The 23240-nt window shown below is 35.8% G+C and overlaps 1 protein-coding gene across 1 annotated transcript in view; it reads left to right on the top strand.

Moving 5' to 3' along the window:
• CSMD1 (CUB and Sushi multiple domains 1) overlaps positions 1-23240 on the top strand; it is a 1845645-nt gene that overhangs the window by 1392458 nt on the left and 429947 nt on the right. Inside the window, exons 19-21 of the mRNA XM_067558441.1 lie at positions 3591-3707; positions 9617-9832; positions 18926-19114. Coding sequence (XP_067414542.1) covers positions 3591-3707; positions 9617-9832; positions 18926-19114 — 522 coding nt within the window. The remainder of the gene's footprint in view (positions 1-3590; positions 3708-9616; positions 9833-18925; positions 19115-23240) is intronic.

The following is a 23240-nucleotide window of genomic DNA, read 5'->3' as shown; positions in this document are numbered from 1 at the left end:
ACATACACAAGTTTCATTGTAAGAAACACCAGATAGTCAAGTTAAACCTGCATATTTTTGAATAACCCATGAAAAGCAATTTAAATATCCCCCTTTTAAGATTCAATTTTGATTTTGTTAGAAACACAGCTCACAATTATATTTATTTACTTTTAACTTAAAAAAAAAAAAACCCTGGAAATTCTAATTTATGCCTAATAGTTCAAATTGGCTCACTCATTGCGAGGAAGACACCTAGTCACACTCTTATTCTGATCAAATTGTAAAAAATGTGGTACCATTGGTAACTTGCTGGAACTTTTAATATAACACCCTAAATTATTTTGTAACCTAGACTTTTAGAACGAGCAAAAATATTAATATCTTTTTCATTTGCTTCCAAATTTTTAAAGTGTGTTAGTATCTAAAAGTAAATTTAATTTATCTTAAGTTTGAATATTTGTCCCTTTATCCCTTTTTCAATTTATTTTGTACACTAAATTTAACAATATATTTTCATGGGTTAAAACTATGTATGGTAAAGATGTTTCTCAGGCAATAATTTGTCATGCATATGCATAATATATAGGAATACAGGCCTGTGATGTGATGTATAGATTTTCATCATCATAGGCTTGGGTTGGCAACATTACTTATAAGCAGCAAATTACTTCAGTAAGAGTTTTGTGCAGCTACTAGCTTTGACAATCAGCCAGTGATTTTTTAGTTGACTAAAAATAAATTCAACACTCAAGTTTGAACAGTTTGGGGTCCTGAATAATATGAATAGTATGTACTGTTTAGGTTAATTAAAATATACAGTCAGTGTTTAGACTAAAATTTTCATTGTGCTCTTGTGGGGTATGCAATCCCATAAGGTTGAAATATGCAGAGTTGACTTTTATGCAGTGAAAGTTTGTCCTAGTGTCAAAGGTCCAGCATCCACACCATATGCTAGGGAATTGCAGATACCTTCTGGAGCAGGGCAGAAGAAAAAGCTAAGGTAAATGAGGTCACATCACTTCTCTTTTGTCTTTCATTCCGCGCCATTCACATGCCCTTCGAGGGCCATGGGACTTGGTATATCTCTTAGAGACTTGAACTCCCTTCTACAGCTCTATTTTAATTGAGCAGAGAATAAGTCCTGAGATGATATTTTTAAAAGGAGGGCCTAAGGTTATCTTTCCACTAGGAAGAACACACTATTTATGCTTGGTGTTTATTGATGTTACTCCCATGAAGACAGTCTGTGACTCTAATTCTGAAAAAGTGGCATATTTAGATAACAACATTGAAAAGGTTGCAGTCAGCAATAGGTAGCCACATCAAAGAGGTTAGTGGTAGAACAGGCTGAGGATTTTTCCACAAAACATTTGTTAATTGGAAAAATGCCAATTTGTCATAAAACTGTTCATGAGAAAGGATCAGTTTCAACACATTTCTTGTTTTGACTTTCTTTAAAAATAGTCAGTTTTTCAGTTCAAAACTGCTTTTTATTTTGAAAATTAAGTTAATTCAAGATAAAATTGTGTGTTTAAAAAAAAAAGTAGGGGAATGAAATTAAATCTCTCCAAATTATTGAAATGAAATGTTTTGAGTGACATCAGGATGGGAAAATTTTTCAAAATCTCAAAAATTCTTGTAGGGTGGGAACACTGTTTCCTGCCCAGCTCTACCTAATGATGATTTCATAGACATCAGATTACAAGGTAGGAAATAATAATAAGAAAACTCGAAGGGAAAAATTCATTACCCTGTTTCATAGCAGGCTCCTCTGTAATAAAATACAGAGAAGAAAAGATAAAGAACTAGCCAAAGATCCCCCCAAATAATATAATAGGCAGTACTGATTTATGTAGTTTTCAGCTGTGGCTCCACAGTTAAAGACAAGTTGAAATTTTGCACTTAAATAAGGATTTAACCTGTATTTTATGTATGAAGAATAATTCCCAAACTTACAGAACCTACACTTTGAGTACAAAACATTATTTTCTGAAAAATTTTGAGAATTTACGAGTAATTTAGCACTCAGTGTAAAATTTGTTGTTTTTACCCATAAACAATGTAATCACAGAAAATCTTCAAACTTTCCCTAAAGTTAGTCCTATTCATGGTCTAATTGCTGTATCATAATTTAGCCATAATTAACTATTGTTGTATATAATAGTTATGATTATAATGTAGGCACCAGTCAAGTTATATTTCTCAACATTAAATCTGTCTTAATATAGTTTTTAGTCTCGGTGTGGGGGGGAGATGACAGAGAGAGAGTGTGTATTTGTGTGTGTGCATGTGGGTACATATATAATATACTAAAACAATGTCACTGTTATCACATATTTATAAATATAAGAATTATCACTTCTTCACATCTGAACTCCTTTTCCTTTTTAAATGTTGTATATAATTATTCAAAAACTTCTGCAACACCTCAGGATAAGGAGGAGAATTAAAGATGGCATTTCAGTCATAATGTTATGTATTTTGAGCACACTATCATTGCAAGTTTATTGTACATTTTCTCTAGTTACTACTATTTGTCTACTATATTTAGTTCAGTTTTAACAGATAGAAAACAAAAAAAAAGTGAGCTAGTGCTTCACCATATTATGTGTTAAGTATTTATTTTATTAAAATTTTAAAATAAAAGTAAAAGCAAGTAAGAGACAGACATCAGAGACGAGCACAACCATAGTATAATTATGAGATCAATGAGCAATTCAGCTGCATATAAAATACAAATCTTAAATTATACTTAATATGTCATGCAAATTTGAGAAGCCTACTAACATATGTTAGCATACTTGTTTTCTAGTCTAGATTTTTGTCTTTGAGAATATTCAGCTACAAATAAATTAGTAATGATGGCACTATTTTTAGGAAAAGTGGAAAAATCTCTGTATCTTTTTTTGGCAGAACATGGAGGGAAAAGTAGTAAAGGCATAGTATTCTTCTGACGAAAGTTGTAAAAGTTTTAATGTGATGAAAACTGCCTAAAGTACTCTTCCCTTTAAGTATATTATCCATTAAAACTATATGTGAAAGGTTTTATACTCTGAAGTAGGTCATATTGAAGATAAATTCCATCCTATTTCTCATTGACTCATAAGACAATATTGTGCACCTGTTGTTTGGTATTCTTGTGTGTTTTTGTTACACTTGATACTTTAGTCCACCTATATTTAAAGATAACAGTTGCCACATTTGTTTTCCTACTTTACAGTATTTATCCTCATCCTTATCACTGTTCTACTTAACTGTAACTACTTAACTAAAATGTAAAACCCGTATCTTCAATTTGTCTTCAAAAAGTCTTCAATCTACAATTTGTATTTTCTCACAGTCCATTCCATGCCCAAACACTCATGCTACGACATCTCTCCCAGAAGGGTTACAAAGCAAATCAGCCGTTCTGTGGTAACTTTCATTATTACATTTACTGATATTCTACTGTGCATTCAGAAGTAACCATCTTAAATCATAACGTGTCTCTGGGTCACTGTACCAATAAGTATATCAAGCAAAAATGTCCAATAATAGTATCTGAGTTTTAGTCTCTGCAGAAGAGTGCCCAGCATAATGCCATTCTCTTTCTTTGTTTTCTTATGAAGCTTTGTGTGGTGGCTACATTCATGGGAAGAGTGGAACCATACTTTCTCCAGGTTTTCCTGATTTTTATCCAAACTCGTTAAACTGCACTTGGACTATTGAAGTGTCACATGGCAAGGGTAAGAATATTAAATGAATTGGAAATGTACAGAAAAATATATTATTTAAAAAACGTTGCTTCAGACAGAATTAAATAAATGTAATTTTTAATCTGTGAATGAGGGCAATCCATAATTAATTTCCTCAAATAATTATTTTTAGATGTGGTAATGACCTTACTTTTGTTTTGTTTAAGCTTTTGAAAAGGGGAATAAAAAAGTTTCCTTTTAGGAGTGACAGATCTGAAACATACTGTTTGTACTAGCCTTGTGGTTGTGGTTTATGAATGTTATCATTTATTTTGAAGGGAGATAGAGATGCAGAGGAAAAAGGGAAGAGATTAAAATAACATCAATGGCTAGTTAAGAACACAAGTAAAATCTACATTTTGGGTCAAGTGAAACAAGGGCTTATAGTCAAATTGATGGCATTACTGTATTTGTCTGTAACTTTTGAATAGCACATACGATCAATTCAAAAATTTAATGCTTGAAACGTGTTGCAGTATAGGGCTTATAGACTCTTTAGGTAACAGTCAGTAATGTAAAACTTTTCTTTCTCTTTGTATCATGTACTTGCATGCAATGACTATATTGTAGTTAATGTATTAGTTTTGTGTTTTGCCACTAAAATTTGATATACACTTAAGCAAGTATAGCATTCTATCCAGCAGAGGGACATGTGCGTGTATGTATATTAAGCTACAAAACCCAGGAGAGGGTAATGGGAGGAGTCTGTTATAAATCACCAAATCAAATTAGAAAATAGGATGATTTGCTCCTTAAGTACCTGTCTCTAATGCGTGGAAAGAAAATATGTGTTATAGTGGACTTCATCTGGGAGTCATGCTGCACGTTTCACGCAACCTGTAGTAAAACATTATTAGAGTTTATAAAAAGTATAAGTGATCATTTTCTAACACAAAAGATGTTTCACACAACATGATGGAACTATTTTGGACTTCACTATAATGGATAAAGGTGAATTAATCTCTGGAATGAAAGGTGATGGTTGCCTAGGACAGTTGTTTCCAAACTTTTTACTAAGGCGACCCACCAAATCTGCCATTTGTATTTTTTTGTGATGCACCATTACCTATATGCACCCTCTGCTCTGGCATCATAACCCTAATCTGAGCCTAGTGCAAAAGAGAGGACCCAGAGTGAGGTGGATGGTTTGGAGAGCGAGCCTGCCCCACATTCACCCTGCAGAAGTAGCTCTTGTCCTGCAGTGCTGGGCTGAACTTGCTGCTTTTGGTATTGCAATCACTCCACCCTCAACCATCAGGGTCTCCCCTCCACCCTAGGTCAGGAGAAGTGTATGTTTGCCTAGGTCAGGGCCCAGTGTTGGGTTAATAGAGCCCTGGACATGGCAACCCATCTAGAACCTTCCTGCAACCCACTGGTGGGTTGGGGGCATATCATTTGGAAAACACTGGCCTAGGGACCAGTGATCATGGCCTAAATACATTTGATATGGGAAACAGAGGACTGTCCCATATGTAATGTATATAATTTGTGTTTCAAAAGGATTAATTTACCAAAGCAAAGGGAAACTATGAGGTAAATTCACTGGGACAAAAATGTAAACAGAAGAACAGTTAGAGTGCTTTAAGAAGAATTAATTAGATGGTCAAAAAAGAGGACAAATCTGGCTAAAAGCCCACCACAGTTCAGTGGTAATAAAGTTGGGAATTAGAAATAAAAATGCAACTGTATAACAAAGGAGGAAGAACAAGGAAATAAATAGAAATCAACATAAATTAGAAGTTATGAGATGTAGAAAATAGATACTGGAAGCTAAAGACATAAGGGAGAAATCCATGGCTGGCAGAGGTAAGTAAAATGTTAAATATATGAGGAACAAAAGAAATCCTAGCACTGGTATGGGCCCATTACCAGAGGGAGATGGTAAAACTGTTAATGATGCAGAGAAGGCAGAAGTTTCCAAGACACATTTCCGTTTTGTATTTGGAAAAAAGGAAGATCAAGTATTTCTATCACATGAAGATATTGAAGTACTTTTCAATCTATTAGTAACTAAAGAGGTCATTAAACAACAACTACAGGAAAGAAACATTTTAAAATCAGTAGGCTGGATAACTTAACCCCAAGACTTCTAAAAGACTTAGCTGAAGGGATTTCTGGCCCACTGATCATTTTTTTTTCATGTCCATCAAATCTTCCAATACCAGGGAAATTCCTGAAGACTGGAGGAGTGCTGGTGTTGTGCCAATATTCAAAAAAGACTAGAGGCATGATCTGGTTAACTATAGACCAGTTAGATTTACATCAGTCTTTGGAAAATAATGGAAACGTTTATATGGAATTCAAATGATAAATATATTCATATACTCTAATGCCTGTCAAAAGGGTTTTATATTAAATAATTTAAATAATTAAATAATTTATTATTTAATATAAAAATAGGTCATTTCAAACAAACTTGATTTCTTTCTTTGAGATTATACATTTGGTTGATGAAAGCAACTGCATAGATATACTAAGATTTTGTAAGGCATTCTACTTATTACTGCATGATATTTCAATTAAGGTATTAGCATTATAAAATATCAATAAAGTATATATTAAATGGTTTGATTATTGGCTAACTGAGAGATCTCAAAAAGTGTTGTCAATGGAGATCTATCATCAAATGTTTATTGGGGTTATATAAGGATCATACTAGGCCAGATACTGTTCCACATTTTCATCAGTGTTCTGAAAATATATATAAAATCACTACTGATAAAATTTCAGGATGACATAATGATTGGTGGAGTATCCACATTTTTAAAAGGATATTGTAAAATTGGAGAAGGTGCAAAAATGATTCAAGGGCTGGAGAAAATGTCTTACAGTGAGAGACTTGAAGAGCTCAATTTGTGTAGCCTATGAAAGAAGACTGAGAGGTGACTTTAGTAGAGCAGTTCAGAACCTTTTTGTCAAAGTGCTCTGTTTTGTCAAAGTTGTATCAGTTTCCACAAAACTTTCATTCTGAGGAAAAGAGGGAAGAGAGAGGGCAGAGACAGACATGCTGAATCTTTCTCTATAATGTTAGGGCTGGCTTGTGATGTAGAAAACCCAAGTTTAAATCCCTTCTCTGCCTGAATTGGAGTGATATGGCCTGAAAACACATACACTGCAGAATGAAAACAGGTTTCTAAAATTGTCTTAAAATGGAATTGTCATCCTTTGGTTTAACTCTATTGATTAGTTTGTTGTTCATTGTGAGAACATAGTGGGTATTAAGTCTCCTTAATCTAGCAGAAAAAGCCATAAAAAGAACCAATGTCTGGAATCTCAAGCAGACAAATGCAAATGAGAAATAAAGCATAATTTTTTAACAATAAGGGTAGTTAACCACTGGAACAAACTATCAAGGGAAGTAAATGATCTGATGGTCCCTTATGGCTATAAATTCTATGAATTTATGAAAACTGGGAAGACAAGAGAAATGTAGCATATTCTACATAAACCTGGAATTATTAAAAAAGAACAATATTTTTGAATTCCCATATAAAAAATGCATTAGCTGCTATTTAAATAAAGAAATGTCAAAAGACTAAGACCATAAATGATTATTAAAATCAATTGTTATTTTTGTGCTGATTCACGTTAGGCTTGAACTGAATAATAACTAGGTGAATTATAGACACTTATCTCTATGGGGACATCCTCTGAGATAATTACATAATTGAATATTTGAGCTAACCTGTTAAAGTTGATATAATTTTAGAGTAGCTTTCTCATTTTATTTCTCTCATATCAAGCAGCAGAAAGTTTGAAAAACAAAAAATTCTAACTCAGACTATAAATTTTGCAAGCATTGTAAAATACTGAAGTGGAGGGATAATTGTCCTAACAATAATACAGACTCTGCAGTAAAATAATTCTAAAGTGCATTGAATCTGGTCATAACACAATGTCAGCAGTTGACTGATCAGGCCAGATAGGGAAGGACTGACCTCAATAATGGAATATTTTTATTCCTAGATTTAGAGAGATATCTGGGTAGTTGAGTAAGTTGGAAGTTGACTCCATATAGTGCTCATGATGGCTTACTGTAAAGAGAAGAGACATTAGTCCCTTATGATAACAGTAATTCTGAAAAGGCACTCTGTTCAGTTCATCTTTCTCTCCTCCCCTCTACAAAAACTAACAACTTCCATCCAGGATGTTGAGCAGATGATCACTGAATCCAAATACCTGGGGCTTAGGTATGGATTTAAGGATAATGGCCTATTAGGTGTGTGTAGTAGTAGGAATGCCATTGTTAGAGAATTTGATAGATTTCATGTGGTCCTTAAACCAGTGAGGGTTCCAGAATGGCTAAGTACAGAATATTGATTTAACATTTGGCAACCTTGAAAATCCTTAAATCAACCTATCCACCTCAACAAATTGATCGTATTTATGGATAGCCTTTGGATATACAGCATATGGGTGCACTCAGAAGACATGCACTAAGATACATATATTCAATCATACATGCAGTTACACATGAATACTCTGTATACATATAATAATGACTTCAGTTTTTTAAAATGTTATAAGAATTAATTGTTAATTTGTACACAACTTTTCTGAGAGTTAAGTAATATTATTTCTGTTGTACAAATGGGGAAATTGAATCCCAGGAAAGTTATGTGAGTTGTCCACAAAGACAAGAAAGTTAGTGGCAGAACTTGGATTACTATCATTTCCTAGGTCCCAGTCTACTGCTCTGTTGACTAGACCACAATCTCTTTTTCCAAATACAAAAATATCCACTGACTGAATCCACATGTGTATATCCTATATAGTATTCTAGCATTTTTGAAATATTACTTGTGTTTATATTTTATACAGGCTTTCTAAAAATCTATCCTTAAAAGTATCATTAGGCTTAAAGCTTGATTTTTTTCCCCTTCTATAATTCTTAAAGGTTTTCAGTCTGTATCAACTGTATGTAAAGGGAATGAAGTGGGGTGCAGGGGGATGTTGTCTGCACTTGCTGGAAGAGGGGCAGCAGTGCTTTCGGGGGGGGGGGTGGAAAGGAGGTCAGAAGCTGCTGCAAAAAGGTGGGTGCAAAAAGGTAGCTTGTTGATGCTGATTCATCCCTGGGAACGTAAGTGCAGAAAGTTTTAAAAGGGTAAAGCCAGGAAATTAGAAGCCCTTTCTCCACACAGCAGGCAAGACAGCACCTACCTTCCTTCCCCTTCAGATGGCAAATATCAGGTTTGGTTAGGACCTGCTGTGGGCATTTAGCTAGCTGCTCCTTTTTAGGGGGACTGAAAGGAATTTTTCTCTCACCGTAGTGGCCTAAGTATAGTGTTTTGGGGTTTTGTTGCCTTCCCCACAGTGGGTTTCAGGAAGGACTCATGGTGAGGAGGAAAGGGGGTTAGGCTATATGTCACAATTCATTTTGTAAGTGTGAGGTACTCCATAGGGAAAGCATCTTGGGTACACCATTTTGTACGTGCAAATACTCCAAAGGGTAAGTATCCAATGACCAGATAAATGGCCTTGTAAAGTATTTAAATAGGTGGTGCTGGTTAAAGGAACTCAGGGGTTCTCTGGTTGGCATGGCAGGGAACCAGCCCCCTTTTCTCATAGCCCACCTTAGTCCTCCTATGAGTGAGGATGCATGATAAAGTCCCAGCCATGGGTTGGCTGGTGGACCTGGATGGAAAATGAAGGGGGCTGATGGAAGCCCCAGGTGAGTATTTGAATGAACATAGAATTGCCTGCACTGTAAAATTTATCTGCCAGGCAGTCTCAGAATCTAATAAGAAAGTTGTAGCTTGATTAAATCTGTATCAAGTGTCTCCTGTCCTTCTTTCAATATAGCCAGACAAAGAAAACTAGCTCAGCTACAGCAGCAAATAACTACTCTTCATTCCAGTTCTATGGCTTTATCTTTTAACACAACCCTATTTTTTTTCCAGGAGTACAGCTGGTCTTTCACACCTTTCACCTTGAGAGTTCTCATGACTATTTGCTCATCACTGAAGATGACAGCTTCACAGAACCAGTGGCCCGATTAACTGGCTCAGTCTTGCCCCCTACAATTAAAGCTGGGCTCTTCGGCAACTTCACTGCACAGCTTCGATTTATATCTGACTTTTCAATCTCCTATGAAGGTTTCAATATAACATTTTCAGGTAAAGAATTCAGGACCAACAAATGGTTTGAAAATAACTTCAAACATTATTGTTTTTCATTTTAGTCGGAACAAATTTACTAAATAGCAATAAAAAGCAGTTGTTTCAGGTGTTTATAAAACCTGGTTTCCAGAGTGGGAGATGGAACAACAAAAAATAAATTACTTCAAAATTAGCAGGTGTAAAGGAGGCTAACAGAATCAGAGGGGAAGACTACTTTCTTGGTGAAGAAGAGACTGTTTTATATGCGATCTGCTCCAGTGAAGAACTGGGACTTCGGGAGCAAGAATGAGATCATTCCTGACCAGTTAAAACAAAGTGGTGAAAAAAGGAAAGGGAGAGAAATATCACTGATAGAGGAGAAAAACAGTGGATAAATGTGTGAGCAGTAAAAGGAAGAAAAAAAAAGAGAGAAAGGCAACAGCGACATGTGGGAATAATGGAACAGTCACTCATGCCAAAAATAATCTGGGATTGGTATCCATTTATTATGTAAAAATAAAAAGAATGTTTGAATTATTAATTATAATGTACGATACATCTAGACAGACTTATGTGTAGTGCTGGTGCAGAGCAAGTGGTCGTGGTGCATGTAGATGCCATCGACATAGGAGAGAGGTTCTGGAGGCCAAATTTAGGCTGCTAGGTAAGAGATCAAGTCCAGGACCTCCATGGTAGCATACTCTGAAATGCTTCCTGTTCCACGCACAGGGACAGTTAGACAGCCAGAACTGCAGGGTCTCAGTGCATGGATGAGATGATTGTGAACTAGTGCATTAGATCGATTAGGAACTGGGGAAAGCATTGGAAAAGTGGGAGCCAATACAGGAAGGACTAACTCTATCTAAACCAAAATGCTTGCAAATAAAATTAAAAAGGTCGTAGAGCAGTTTTTAAACTAAGGGCTGGGGGAAAGCCGACAGGTGCAGAGGAGCACATGGTTAGGACAGAGACATCCCTTATGGGAGGCTCTATTAATGTAGATTCTCTATATCCTAGTATGGATGAGAGGATGGAGGATGATAAAATATGGGTAGGATTGGATGAGAAACAGTCAAATTAAAAAGATTTCCATTAAATTACATCATGTAATGGCAGACGGGTATTTTTGGCAGACAGTGACATTTTTTTAAAATGCTTACATACAAATGCCAGAAGTCTAAGTACTAAGATGGGTGAACTTGAGTGTCTCGTATTAAATGAGGATATTGATATAATCGGCATCACAGAAACTTGGTGGAATTAGGATTATCAATGGGACAAGGTAATACCAGGGTACAAAATATATCGGAAGGACAGAATAGGTCATACTGGTGGGGGAGCAGCACTATATGTGAAAAAAATCATAGAGTCAAATGAAATACTAATCTTAAATGAACCAAATGTGCCATAGAAACTCTATGGATAGTAATTCCATGCTTGAATAATAACAACAGAGCGGCAGGGATATACTACCAACCAATTGACCAGGATGGTGATAATGACTGAAATGTTCAGGGAGATTAAAGAATAAAAAAATTAAAAACCTTAATAATAATGGGGGATTTCAACTATCCCTATTGACTGGGTACATGTCACCTCAGGATGGAATGCAGAGATAAAGTTTCTTGACACCTTAAATGACTGCTTTTTGGAACAGCTAGTTTTGGAACTCACAAGAGGAGAGGCAATTCTTGATTTAGTCCTAAATGAAGCACAGGATCTGATCCAAGTGGTGAATATATCTGAACTGCTTGGTAACAGTGACCATAACATAATAAAATGTAATGTCCCCATGTAGGGGGCGGTGAAACACGAGGCAGCCCACACGGTAACATTTAATTTCAGAAAAGGGAACAACAGAAAAATGAAGAAGTTAGTTAAACAGAAAATAAAAGGTACAGTACCAAAACTGAAATCCTGGCAAGCTGCAAGGAAACTTTTTAAAGATACCATAATAGAGTCTCAATTTAAATGTATACCCCAAATTAAAAAACTTAGTAAGGGGACCAAAAAAATGCCACTGTGGCTAAACAACAAAGTAAATGAAGCAGTTAGAGGCAAAAAGACATCCTTTAAAAGTGGAAGTTAAATCCTATTGAGGAAAATAGAAAGGAGAATAAATTCTGGCAAGTGAAGTATAAAAATAAAAAATGTGAAGGACAGCTAGTCAAAGACTCAAAAAGTAACAGCAAAAATGTTCTTAAGTCTATCCGACACAGGAAGCCTACTAAACAACCGGTGGGGCCACTGGACAATCGAGATGCTAATGGAGCACTCAAGGAAGATAAGGCTATTGCAGAGAAACTAAATGAATTCTTTGAATTAGTCTTCACAGCTGAGGATGTGAGGGAGATTCCCAAACCTGAGCCATTATTTTCAGGTAAAAAATCTGAGGAACTGTCCCAAACTGAGGTGTCATTAAAGGAGGTTTTGGAACAAATTGATAAATTAAAAAGTAATAAGTCACCAGGACCAGATGGAATCCACCCGCGTTCTGAAAGAACTCAAATGTGAAATCACAGAATTACTAACTGTGGTACGTAACATATAATATAAATCAGCTTCTGTACCAGATAACTGGAGGATAGCTAATATGATCCCAATTTTTAAAAAAGACTCCAGATGCGATCCCGACAATTACAGGCCGAATTTCTAATTTCAGTACCAGGCAAATTGGTTGAAACTATAGTAAAGAACAGAATTTATCAGACACATAGATGAATACAATTTGTTGGAGAAGATCAAAAATGGTGTTTGTAAAGGGAAATCATATCTCACCAATCTACTAGAATTCTTTGAGGGGGACAACACGCATGTGGAGAAGGGTGATCCAGTGGACATAGTGTACTTAGATTTTTCAGAAAGCCCTCACCAAAGGCTCTTAAGCAAAGTAACCAGTCATAGGATAAGAGGGAAGGTCCTCTCCTGAATCAATACTGGTTAAAAGATAGGAAACAAAGATAGGAATAAATGCTCCATTTTTAGAATGGAGAGAGTTAAATAGTGGTGTTCCACAGGGGTCTGTACTGGGACCAATACTGTTCAACATATACATAAATGGTCTGGAAAAAGGGGTGAACAGTGCAGATGATACAAAACTACTCAAGATAGTTGAGATAGTGAAGTCCAAAGCAGACTGCAAAGTGTTACAAAGGGATCTCACAAAACTGGATGACAGGGCAACAAAATAGCAGATGAAATTCAGTGTTGATAAATGCAAAGTAACGCATATTGGAAAACATAATGCCAACTGTACATACAAAATAATAGGGTCTAAGTTAGCTATTACTACTCAAGAAAGAGATCTTGGAGTCGTTGATAGTTCTCTGTAAACATTCACTCAGTGTGCACAGGCAGTCAAAAAAGCTAACAAAATATTGGGAATCATTAAGAAAGGGATAGATAATAATACAGAAAATATCATATTTTCTCTTTATAAATCCTTGGTATGCCCACATCTTAATACTGCATGCAGACTGGTTGCCCCATCTCAAAACAAAATTGGGAAAGGTACTTAAAAGAAAATAATTAGAGGTATGGAAAATCTTCCATATAAGGAGAGATTAATAAAACTGGGACTTTTCAGCTTGGGAAAGAGATGACTAAGGGGGGATATGATAGAGGTCTATAAAATCATGATTGGTTTGGCAAAAATAAATCAAGAAGTGTTATTTACTCCTCCTAACACAAAAACTAGGGATCACCAAATGAAATTAATAGTCAGCACATTTAAAAAGGAAAAAAAAGGAAGTATTTCTTCACACAACATACCAGTCAACCTGTGGAAGTCCTTGGCAGGCCAACACTATAACAGAGTTCAAAAAAGAGCTAGATAAGTTCATGGAGGATAGGTCCATCAATGGTTATTAGCCAGGATAGGCAGGGATTGCTGTTTGCCAGAGGCTGGGAATAACCAACAGGATGGATCACTTGATAATTACCTGTTCTATTCCTTCCCTCTGAAGCACCTGGCATTGGACACTGTCAGAAGACAGGATGCTGGGCTAGATGGACCATTGGTCTTACCCAGTATGACTGTTTTTATATGAGGAAGTTCTGGTAATTATATCAACTACTACTTGAGTGGAATTAAAACCCCATAAGTCACAGTTGCTTGTTATTTACTCTGTGTTGATGTAACAAAAGTGAACATATAGAAATGATAAATTCTTCAATATTTTTCTGTGCCAATTCACACTTCTGAGATGTACAAACCCTTAGAGCTGCATGCTATTACCACTCTAGAAAGCAGTGATTGCTTTGTCTGCTCATTCATTTGTTTAGGTTGGACATTAGAAAAAAGGTTCCTAATGGTCAGGGTGGTTAAACACTGGAGTAAATTGCCTAGAGAGGTTGTGGAATCTCTGTCACTGGAGAATTTTAAGAACAGGTTAGAAAGACACCTGCCAGGGATGGTCTAGATAATATTTAATCCTGCTTTGAGTGCAGAGGCCTGGACTAGAAGACATTTCGAGGTCCCTTCCAGTCCTACACTTTTATGGTTCTCCTTTCTTGGATATAAATATTTAGTGACAGGTGAACTACTGCCTCAAATGTTCTTGCATTATTTTTCAAATGTAACAAGCTGATAAACTACAGATTATGCCTTTCCTTTTTACATCAGAGTCACATGCACCTTGCTATTTTCAAGTAAAATACAGTGACTGGATTTCGTGTTCAAAAGAATTGTTAGTTCAGCAGCAGCAATAGCTTTTTTTGTCAGATGACTGATTTTACCCACTGCACTAATTAAGCAAGAGATTAGCAGTGGCAAAATGTAATGTGTATCAAACTATTTAGGTGATCTATCGATCTATTTTTAAATAACTTATAAAAGGAACTTGAAGATAAATATACAAAAGAAGGTTACTGATGCAAGGGAAAATTCTTGGTTAATAGTTTTATGGAATTTCAAGTATTTCTCATCAGAGAATAGGCTCCCATCTTGTCTGCAGCCAATACACCAGAATTAGATAGGTAGAAATAATATCACAAACATACATTTTACATGACAAATGACTGAGTTTAGGAATATTATTTCCTCACATTTAGACAAGTAAAATATACTTCTGCAAAGTGAGAATGGTTTACTGAAAAGAGAATAATTTGAACTAAATGAGCTGAGAAAGCAGTTTTCTCCAGCATCACTAAAAACTGAAACGACAGAGGTGATGGAAGTCTGGAACACAAATAGAAAATGATGCATTAAGCATGCAAAGCAATCACTTTTGCAGTTTTGATCTGCCACATGTGAGCTGTTTTGCTGTGTTCTACTTTTAAAAGCATTTTTCTTTGACTACAAAGTGACTGCTAAGTTTATTTTTCAGTTTCTCTGCAGGGGAAAAAATATCCCACGGAGGTTATTTTGACTTCACAATGAATTAAACTTTAAAAATTGCAATTTCAGTATGCAGTAAATACAGGTTACACATGTAAATTAATTGAAATATTGAACCAATATGTATACTATAGATGACTAGTAAAACTGGAAATATGAATATTTTATGTACACTGTTGCACATGTAAATTGGCAAAATGTACATGCAAAGTATCATCTGATCTTTATAACAATTTGGAAATAGATTTTGTTTATGCTGATCAATGCCACTCTTGCTAATTATGAGTATATATTCCCTCCTATTTGCATCTTCTTTGCTGCTGTACAATTGATATGTAAAAACTATTCTTTTCCCCTGGAAAACAATAAGAATTTAAGGCGACATCCCCATTTTTATTTGGTGGCAACTTGCACCCATTTTGCAGTCATAATGAATAGGTTTAAATGTATTCCCAAGGCAAGAGGTAGTGGAGAATTAGGCTGCCTTCTTTTCTCTGTAAATCTATCAGCCTTCTATTAGGAGCTACCTGAGGATACCATTAAAAAACAACAACAACAAAAGATAGAAGCCTTATTCGTTGAGTCATTTAAAACTGAGCATGGCAAAACAAGAACTGTCATACCAAAGAACTGTATTTTAAACACATATTAAACAAATGATGCAAAATAGAGTTCATGGAACATATATGACACCTACATCACAAATTGACTGAGTAGAGTGATTTATTTTTTCACTCTTACTGTGATCACAGAGGAGGCAAATTAAGTATATAGAATAGTGAAAGGTGAAGAGAAAGTTTAAGTACACAGTTACAGGAATAGCATAGTAAAATAGATAGAAGATTGTCCGAGCCATGTAGTAATTCATGTGTTGACTTGTTCTCCATTTTTCCCGTTCCCCATATTTTGTTAGCAAAGTGATGAGCACCTCTAGCTCTGAACCTGTAATGCACTTAAGTGCATACCTAAAACTGAAGTCAAGGGGACTACTTAAATGGTTAAAGTTAAACATGTTCTTCAGTGCTTTGCTGGATTGGGCTAGAGTGCTCAGCACTTTGCAGGATTAAGCCCTTAAACTGTAAATTTTCTGGTCAGATCCTGGGCTATTGCCACTCTCTTCTGCACCACCAGCAAAAAGGGATCCTGAAGCTAGCATATCTGGCCACAGAATGTTCTCCCCAGTGTAGGGGAATTATAGGAAACTTTCGGATTCCTAAATTTACATTGGGTGACAGCTTCTGGTATACTGCTGACCCAGGATCATGGAAACCCAAAATATGGCTTAAGGGCATTTTATCAATTAACATTTGCACTCCACCCCCATACATACTATGCTGTGCATTCTTTGTCTGTAGTAGTATATCTGGGCCATCGTCTTTTCTTTTGTATGTTAAGTACCGTGCATATTTATGTAACTAAATAAATGCAATAATACACTCTAAAGAATAACCCTGAATTCACAGGGAGATGAACTGGAAGGTCTAAGATGTTTTCTGTTCCTAATTTCAATTATTTTATTAGTTATACCATGGATACTGGCACCAAAACAAAAGGCGTCACAGGTGAAAAACTCTCTTTCCTTCTGCTTAGGCAGAAATGTTAATTGTATTGTATTGTAGTAATAACATTTATTCTCTAAATCACTTTTTAACACTTCACAAATATTAATAAAAATAAATAATTAAGAATAGTTCATTTTCAAATGTACACTTTAAGATTTTATCAGGGAAGAAAAAAAAAATCTTTTTGCTTTGGTAATGCTAGGTTGTAATAGAGTCCTCAGAGACTCTATTACAGTATCCAGCCTTGTTTCCTAAATGAAAGGTCTTTCAATCCAGTTCCTCACCAGTGTATGGGCTTATACTTTGGATTTTCAGTGTCCTTGCCCTCTTCTTACCAGAGGGGGTGTGGGGTGGCAATGAGGCTTATGTCCTTCATGCAGCAGGGGAAGTTCATAGGGGAGCCCAGGCCCTCCCACTCCATCAGGCTTTGACCCAGGGCCCTATGAGAGCGAATAAGTGTCCATCATCTTCAAGTGCACTCAGAGTTACCCCTACAAATCACTTCCTACGATCCATCTCTCCCCAGGGCTCCAAGTCCAGTATAAGATACAAAGAAAAGATGACTAAACCTTCAGCCCCAACTGGACTCAGCAGCCAGTCCTATTGCTCAGAGGGATACTTCTTTAGCACCCTTGTTTGGGAGCCATTAGGATAGGTCTGTCTTCCTTTCCATTCCTGAGCTGGGTTGCTCCTCTTTAAATTTCATCTCCAGTTAGAGTATGCTCTGCAGGTCTGGCAGGGCAAGCTACCTGGGCCCAGTGCTGTCCTTTAACCCCTTTGGGCCCTGTGTAGGGTATTTATACCCTATGATACAGGTGTAGATGCCTTGTTGCTAAATATTTACTCCATGCATGCAATCAAAACATCAGCATGTTGGGATGTATGTAGCTTGATTTGATATCCATTTTGTATTTACCTAAATTTTTTTGTAAATTATAATTTGAATTCAAGACTCTATCTAGGCCTAAGAATGTTATCTATTCTTATCAAAATAATAGATATATGTTATTAACTGGTTAGATACTGAGAAGGTCTATTTATTCATCATATTACAGTTTATTAGGTATGATTTACTTTTTTCATGTTATACGTTTTTTTCTTTAATCTATTTTGTTGTATGTATAGTATCTCAGTTGCTAGGGTTTTATATTTGTGATTGTCTTTTCTACTTTGTAGAAATGTAATTAAAAAGAAGTCTCACAAAAAAAGAAAAAGACTAAAGAAAATATGTTCAGAGTGTTTTCAAAATCCAATCTATCCCTTCAGTAATTGGATATGTAGGACTGACAGAACAAAGTATTGCTCTTTAAAATAAATCCTAATTCTTTACATGTGCAAATTCAATAACTAAGTGCTATATACTGTCCTTGATCTGTAATCACAATTCCCTTTGACATCAACGAGAGTTCTAGTGCAGGACATCGTTCTGTGTGTGTCTGTGCAGTTAACAACTAGGTATGCTGAAAAAGCAATTACATACTTAGAGTTCTATCCAGGGGCCTGATTTTACTTTCCCTTACACCAATTTTACACTATTGTAGCTCCACAGTCGTTGGTGGAATTACTCCTGATTTACAGTGATGTAGGTAAAAGGCAAATCAGACCCCGGGAATTTTTATTTCGTTTAGGTATACAATTGTTTCTGATTAAGTGACAGCATTCACAATTTTAAAGAGCATGCAAGGGCAATTGTTCACCTGATTTAGGAGTGCAGTGCTGCTCTTTGTGCATGAAACTCAAGCACATCTATTGAAAATGTGGTGATACCTCTCTACATCAATTTGATCATTCATTAGATTTTAGTGATTTTTTTTTCATTTTATTATGGGTTTGCAAACTATAAAGTTCATTCCTAACATTTGGGAGCTCAACAGAATTGCGCTATAATGAATTATGTTCAAGAAATATAACCAAACAAATCGTAAGGAACCTCTCATGGTAGGAATCTGATTAAAGTCAATGTAACTATGTATCTACCATGTCTCTCTCATATTACTCTACATCAGACCATAACTAAAGGATAAGAAGCAGAGTGGAAGAATCAAGCAATAGTTTGAGTGGAGTCATGGTTTAATAGACCTGGATTATCAACATCTGTGGAAGATATGTTTTCAAAATGTTTTATACCAGAATTGTACTTGTTTGTTGTTTATAATTTTTAAGGTATGGGATTTTCCCTTTTATTTATATATTCTGTTTTATTGTCAGCAGAATATGATCTGGAACCATGTGATGATCCTGGTGTTCCTGCCTTCAGTAGAAGAATTGGTTTTTACTTTGGTGTCGGAGATGCCTTGACATTTTCTTGTTTTCCTGGATATCGCTTGGAAGGTGCTAATAAAATTACCTGCCTAGGTGGTGGCCGTCGTGTATGGAGTGCACCTCTGCCAAGGTGTGTGGGTAGGTGGTCACATGCTTTCATTTCATTCATCAAATCGTTGATGGCAGGTGTCAGAAAAGTGGGTAGAGGAAAAAGCTCTAGAGGTGATGGGATAGATCTCAAAGCTTTACACACTCATAGGTCAATGAGAGCTACAGTTTTTAGTACTGCATAATAATTAAACTTAGTGGAGAAAAATAGAAAATAAGCACATAGGATGTTTTAAATTAACATTTTATTTTAGCACAATTATATGTATATAATTTAAATATATAATTATACAATTCAAATTGTAATAGTACAGGTCCCAAAGGTGTGATGAAATAAAATGCAAAGCAGGTTTCGAAACTCATTTTAAAATAAGGAGTGTGTGATTCCTAAGCAAAGAATTCATTTTGAGAGTTGTCCATGGAATACAACTGGGGCCTAGTCTACACTAGCAGTGAAATTCAGTGGCAGTCAATGGGAGATATGCAAGCTACATAGAGTAGCTTGCGTATCTCCTGTCGACTTCCTAACTTCTACATAGTGTGGCGTCCCCACTGTGCTGTGTCAACGGGAAATGCCCTCCCGTCAACGCAGAGTTAATCTTTTCGTGGGGGTGGATTAACACCGTCGACTTCCCGATCAATTGATTGAGTCTCCATTGCCAATCAGTCAATCCTGAAGCACTGATCCAGCAGCACTGATAGTGCCATCATTAGTGTAGACATACCCTGGAACCATATTAGTACTGGGTCAAATTCTGCCTTTGTAAAGGGATTGCTCAGGTGTAAGTGAAGGCAGAATTTGACCCATTATCTTTCAGGGTAATGAAATAATTACTAGATCTTTGAGATGAAAAAAGCTTCATATAGACTCACAAAATTGCCTTTTAAATGATTTTCACTGTTTTTTCTTGGAATTAAAAAAAGTGCTGTTTTTAAAACAGCTATGACTAAAAACACAAAGGCAACTATATAAATAGTTCTTTGCAAGTGATATGAAAAAAGGAATTTTTACATGTTTAGATTTGCTTTATATTTGAATTGTACAGGTACTGTATTTGGTTTGTGGGGTGGTTTAATTATATGGTGATTGCTACCTTGCCTGCCATATACATTGTGAACTGCTAGCAACTGAAGTGAATTTGATCAGCAGCTATTGACATAATGATCATGAAATGTCAAATGCCTCCACTCACCTCTGAGTGAGTTGTTTTGAGAAGGTTCTTGTTTTTAATATGATTTTAGTTTATTAAGGGGAAATTCAACTGTGGAGTTGTTTTTTTAAGAGCGTAATACTATATCATCAAAAAAGACATACGATCCCCTTCTGCATGAAAAATCACATCAAAGGGGAAAATTTAAACTAAATTTTATCATGATTGACAATCAGAAGTCTTGCTGAATTAACCACTCAATGGTGCAGGATAAGGAGCATGGCATGGGTTAGGTGGAAGGGATCTGAGAGTCAGGTTGTGCTTGAAGATATGTGGGAATTCTTAGCTCCAAGCCCTAGAATTTTGGGGCACCTATTAAGGGAAACTATCCTGACCTTCAACGTGATTCCTAAGACCCTACCTACCCCCCTAGACAGCATGTTTAAATCAGCAACTGTGCTGACATTTTCTCACTGCTGGTGGTGATGCAGCCACTAAATGTTCTGCACGATGCACCATTTTCAGGAGTGCAACTGAATCTAGGAGAGCACTCACAATGCTTCCAGAGTCGTTATGCATTTATTCCTGTTCATTTTAAAGGGCAGGGCATTATTCTATAGTACCTTTCAGACTGACTCTGTGAGCTGAAAATTAGCTCCTTATTTCTCCATTCTTAATAGAAATATGACTTTATTAGCTTGGCAATTCTAAAACTATTAATAAGTAATGTGTTCCACTAAGTTTATCAAATTGTTAGGCTATGTCTGGATTCAACTGAAATAGAACATAAAATGTGTTGCTACTGTATATTGTGTCAATGGAAAGCATATACTAATTTATTTTGCTTTCTCTTATGTTTGATCTGATATAGTCAATTGAAGTAACTGATTTTGATACAATCAAAATATTTGTTTCTTACATATCATATAGATAGGAAAATTAAGTGTGCATATGACTATTATAGAAAACAGAAGTTGATCCATTAAAAAATTCCTTTAATATATTTTCCTTTAGTCAAATGAATATTAGATCTGACAGAAAGGAAGCTTTTGTGTCAGCAGTTAATCAAAGTTCAGGATCCTGCAGCTTGTTTCCATTAGAAGGATAAATTGATGATGGAGCCAGGTATCTTTGATGCAATCCTGTCTATTTACAAAGAATGTACAAAAAATTATTTTCTTAATCATAGTAGTCCTCAAACTGCAGGAGGCAGTTTCTTTGCTCATAGCTCTAAGTCCCTTTCAACCAACCTCTCCTTCTAGATTTCTCTCTGTTCCATACTTCCCAATGTTTGTTTAGATGGTGTCTAATGCTTCCTTGATGCCTTCTCTATCTGCATGTGTGGTATTTCTCATGCCTCTGTCCGACATAGACACATACCCTGTCCACCAAACAATACCCAGTGAAAAAACCTCTACCCACAACATTCCATTTCCTGATTAGATGTATATGTCTTTGGTTTGAGGCCCTTATTGTTTCTTACATTTATAATGAATGAAAGGTGTCTGTTACACAGATTCCCAGTTTTTATGTTATCTACAGAATGAAGATTTCTATTTGAATAGTATTAACTTCTATGAAGTTATATCAAATTAAAATAGAATATTTATAAAACTGCAACTACTTACAAGACAGCTACATAAGGTAAATACAAAATACCTTACAAATTAATTCCATTTAATGCTGTTAAGCTATAAAACAAGTAAAAGCCCAATCCTGTAAACGTTTATTCACGAGTGGTACTTACTGATGCAAGTAGTTCCTTTAAAACCATTTCTCTCTATGACGTCAGTCTTTTAGATGGATTCACATGAGGTGAACCCATGCCCCTGCTTGGAGACCATTGGTTTCAAACTATGCCAAGGCACATGGGTTCAATGTCTAAACTGAGTATTTATGGATGCAAGACCATAAATATAAAGACGGGCTCAAAGGCTTTATTGACCTGAACACACAGTTGAATAAATACACAACATTCAGAGGACAGGCTTAAAGTGTGTCCAGTATAAACTTTAAGAATCATCATGCAACAAAATGTGGTTAGGGATGAGGAATACCTTGATCTATGCGACCTAATAGATTGCCCCTGCTCTAATTAACCAGAATTTGCCAGACGTTTCCTGAGTCCCATGCTCAGGTTTACCTAAAAAGGTACCCAACTAACAACTGCCCTAACTCCACATTTTGCACTGGCAAAAAGTTGTGAGAAATTAAAGCCACACCTACATAACCAGGCCTTCCAGGTCCTGTAAAGGTTGTAAAGGATGAGAGAATATTTTTCCTGACCCTCCAAGACAGGCCATTTAGCTCTGGCTCACAGAATACCAGGGGAGCTCAGATTCTGCCACACTTGTTAGTTTGGTCAAACCATCTTTCCCACTAAGACGTGGGGTGAGGGTAGTGGGCAGAGATTCTCTGGTTAAAATGCCAAAGAATGATTTTCTATAAAAATTTCATTAGCAAAGGAATGCATATATATAATATATTTAATATTGAGTGACTGAATATTGATCATAACTATTGAGCCAACATTGCAAAAATATGGAAATATTGTTCACTGTCTTATATAAAATCATGAGGAATGAATTTAAAGTATCGACATAGATGCATTCAAAGCACAACCTTCTCAGAATTTTGCATACTGTTTAAGGATATAGATGACATTTATTTGTTGCTTAATTTACATAAGCTTCCACAAATTCAGTTGTGTTTATATCCCTAAGTTTACTCATAAGTATATTTTATTAAAATTTTCCTCTGTATATTGCTTTGTGAAAGCTTTCTATTTGTTATGTATAGAGTTTCAGTCATTTACTGTTAGGTGAATTGTAAGTTTAGAGTTCACACTGAAATTAATATTGCTTAGTTTCCACTCCTGGCATAAACTATTTGAACTATTGTGTGCACTTATAAAATATTTACTCATGGACTATTTTAATAGAAACTGTATTTTAATGAAAAGTGGCTGGATAAAGGTTTTATTTAAAATGTCAGGCATATGAATC

This window comes from Emydura macquarii, unplaced genomic scaffold, assembly GCF_026122565.2.
Source record: "Emydura macquarii macquarii isolate MOO-44397 ecotype Brisbane River unplaced genomic scaffold, CSIRO-AGI_Emac_v2 contig_2063, whole genome shotgun sequence".
NCBI lineage: Eukaryota > Metazoa > Chordata > Testudines > Chelidae > Emydura > Emydura macquarii.
The sequence above is the reverse complement of the archived record's forward strand: the minus strand, read 5'-3'. Positions and strand labels throughout refer to the sequence as shown.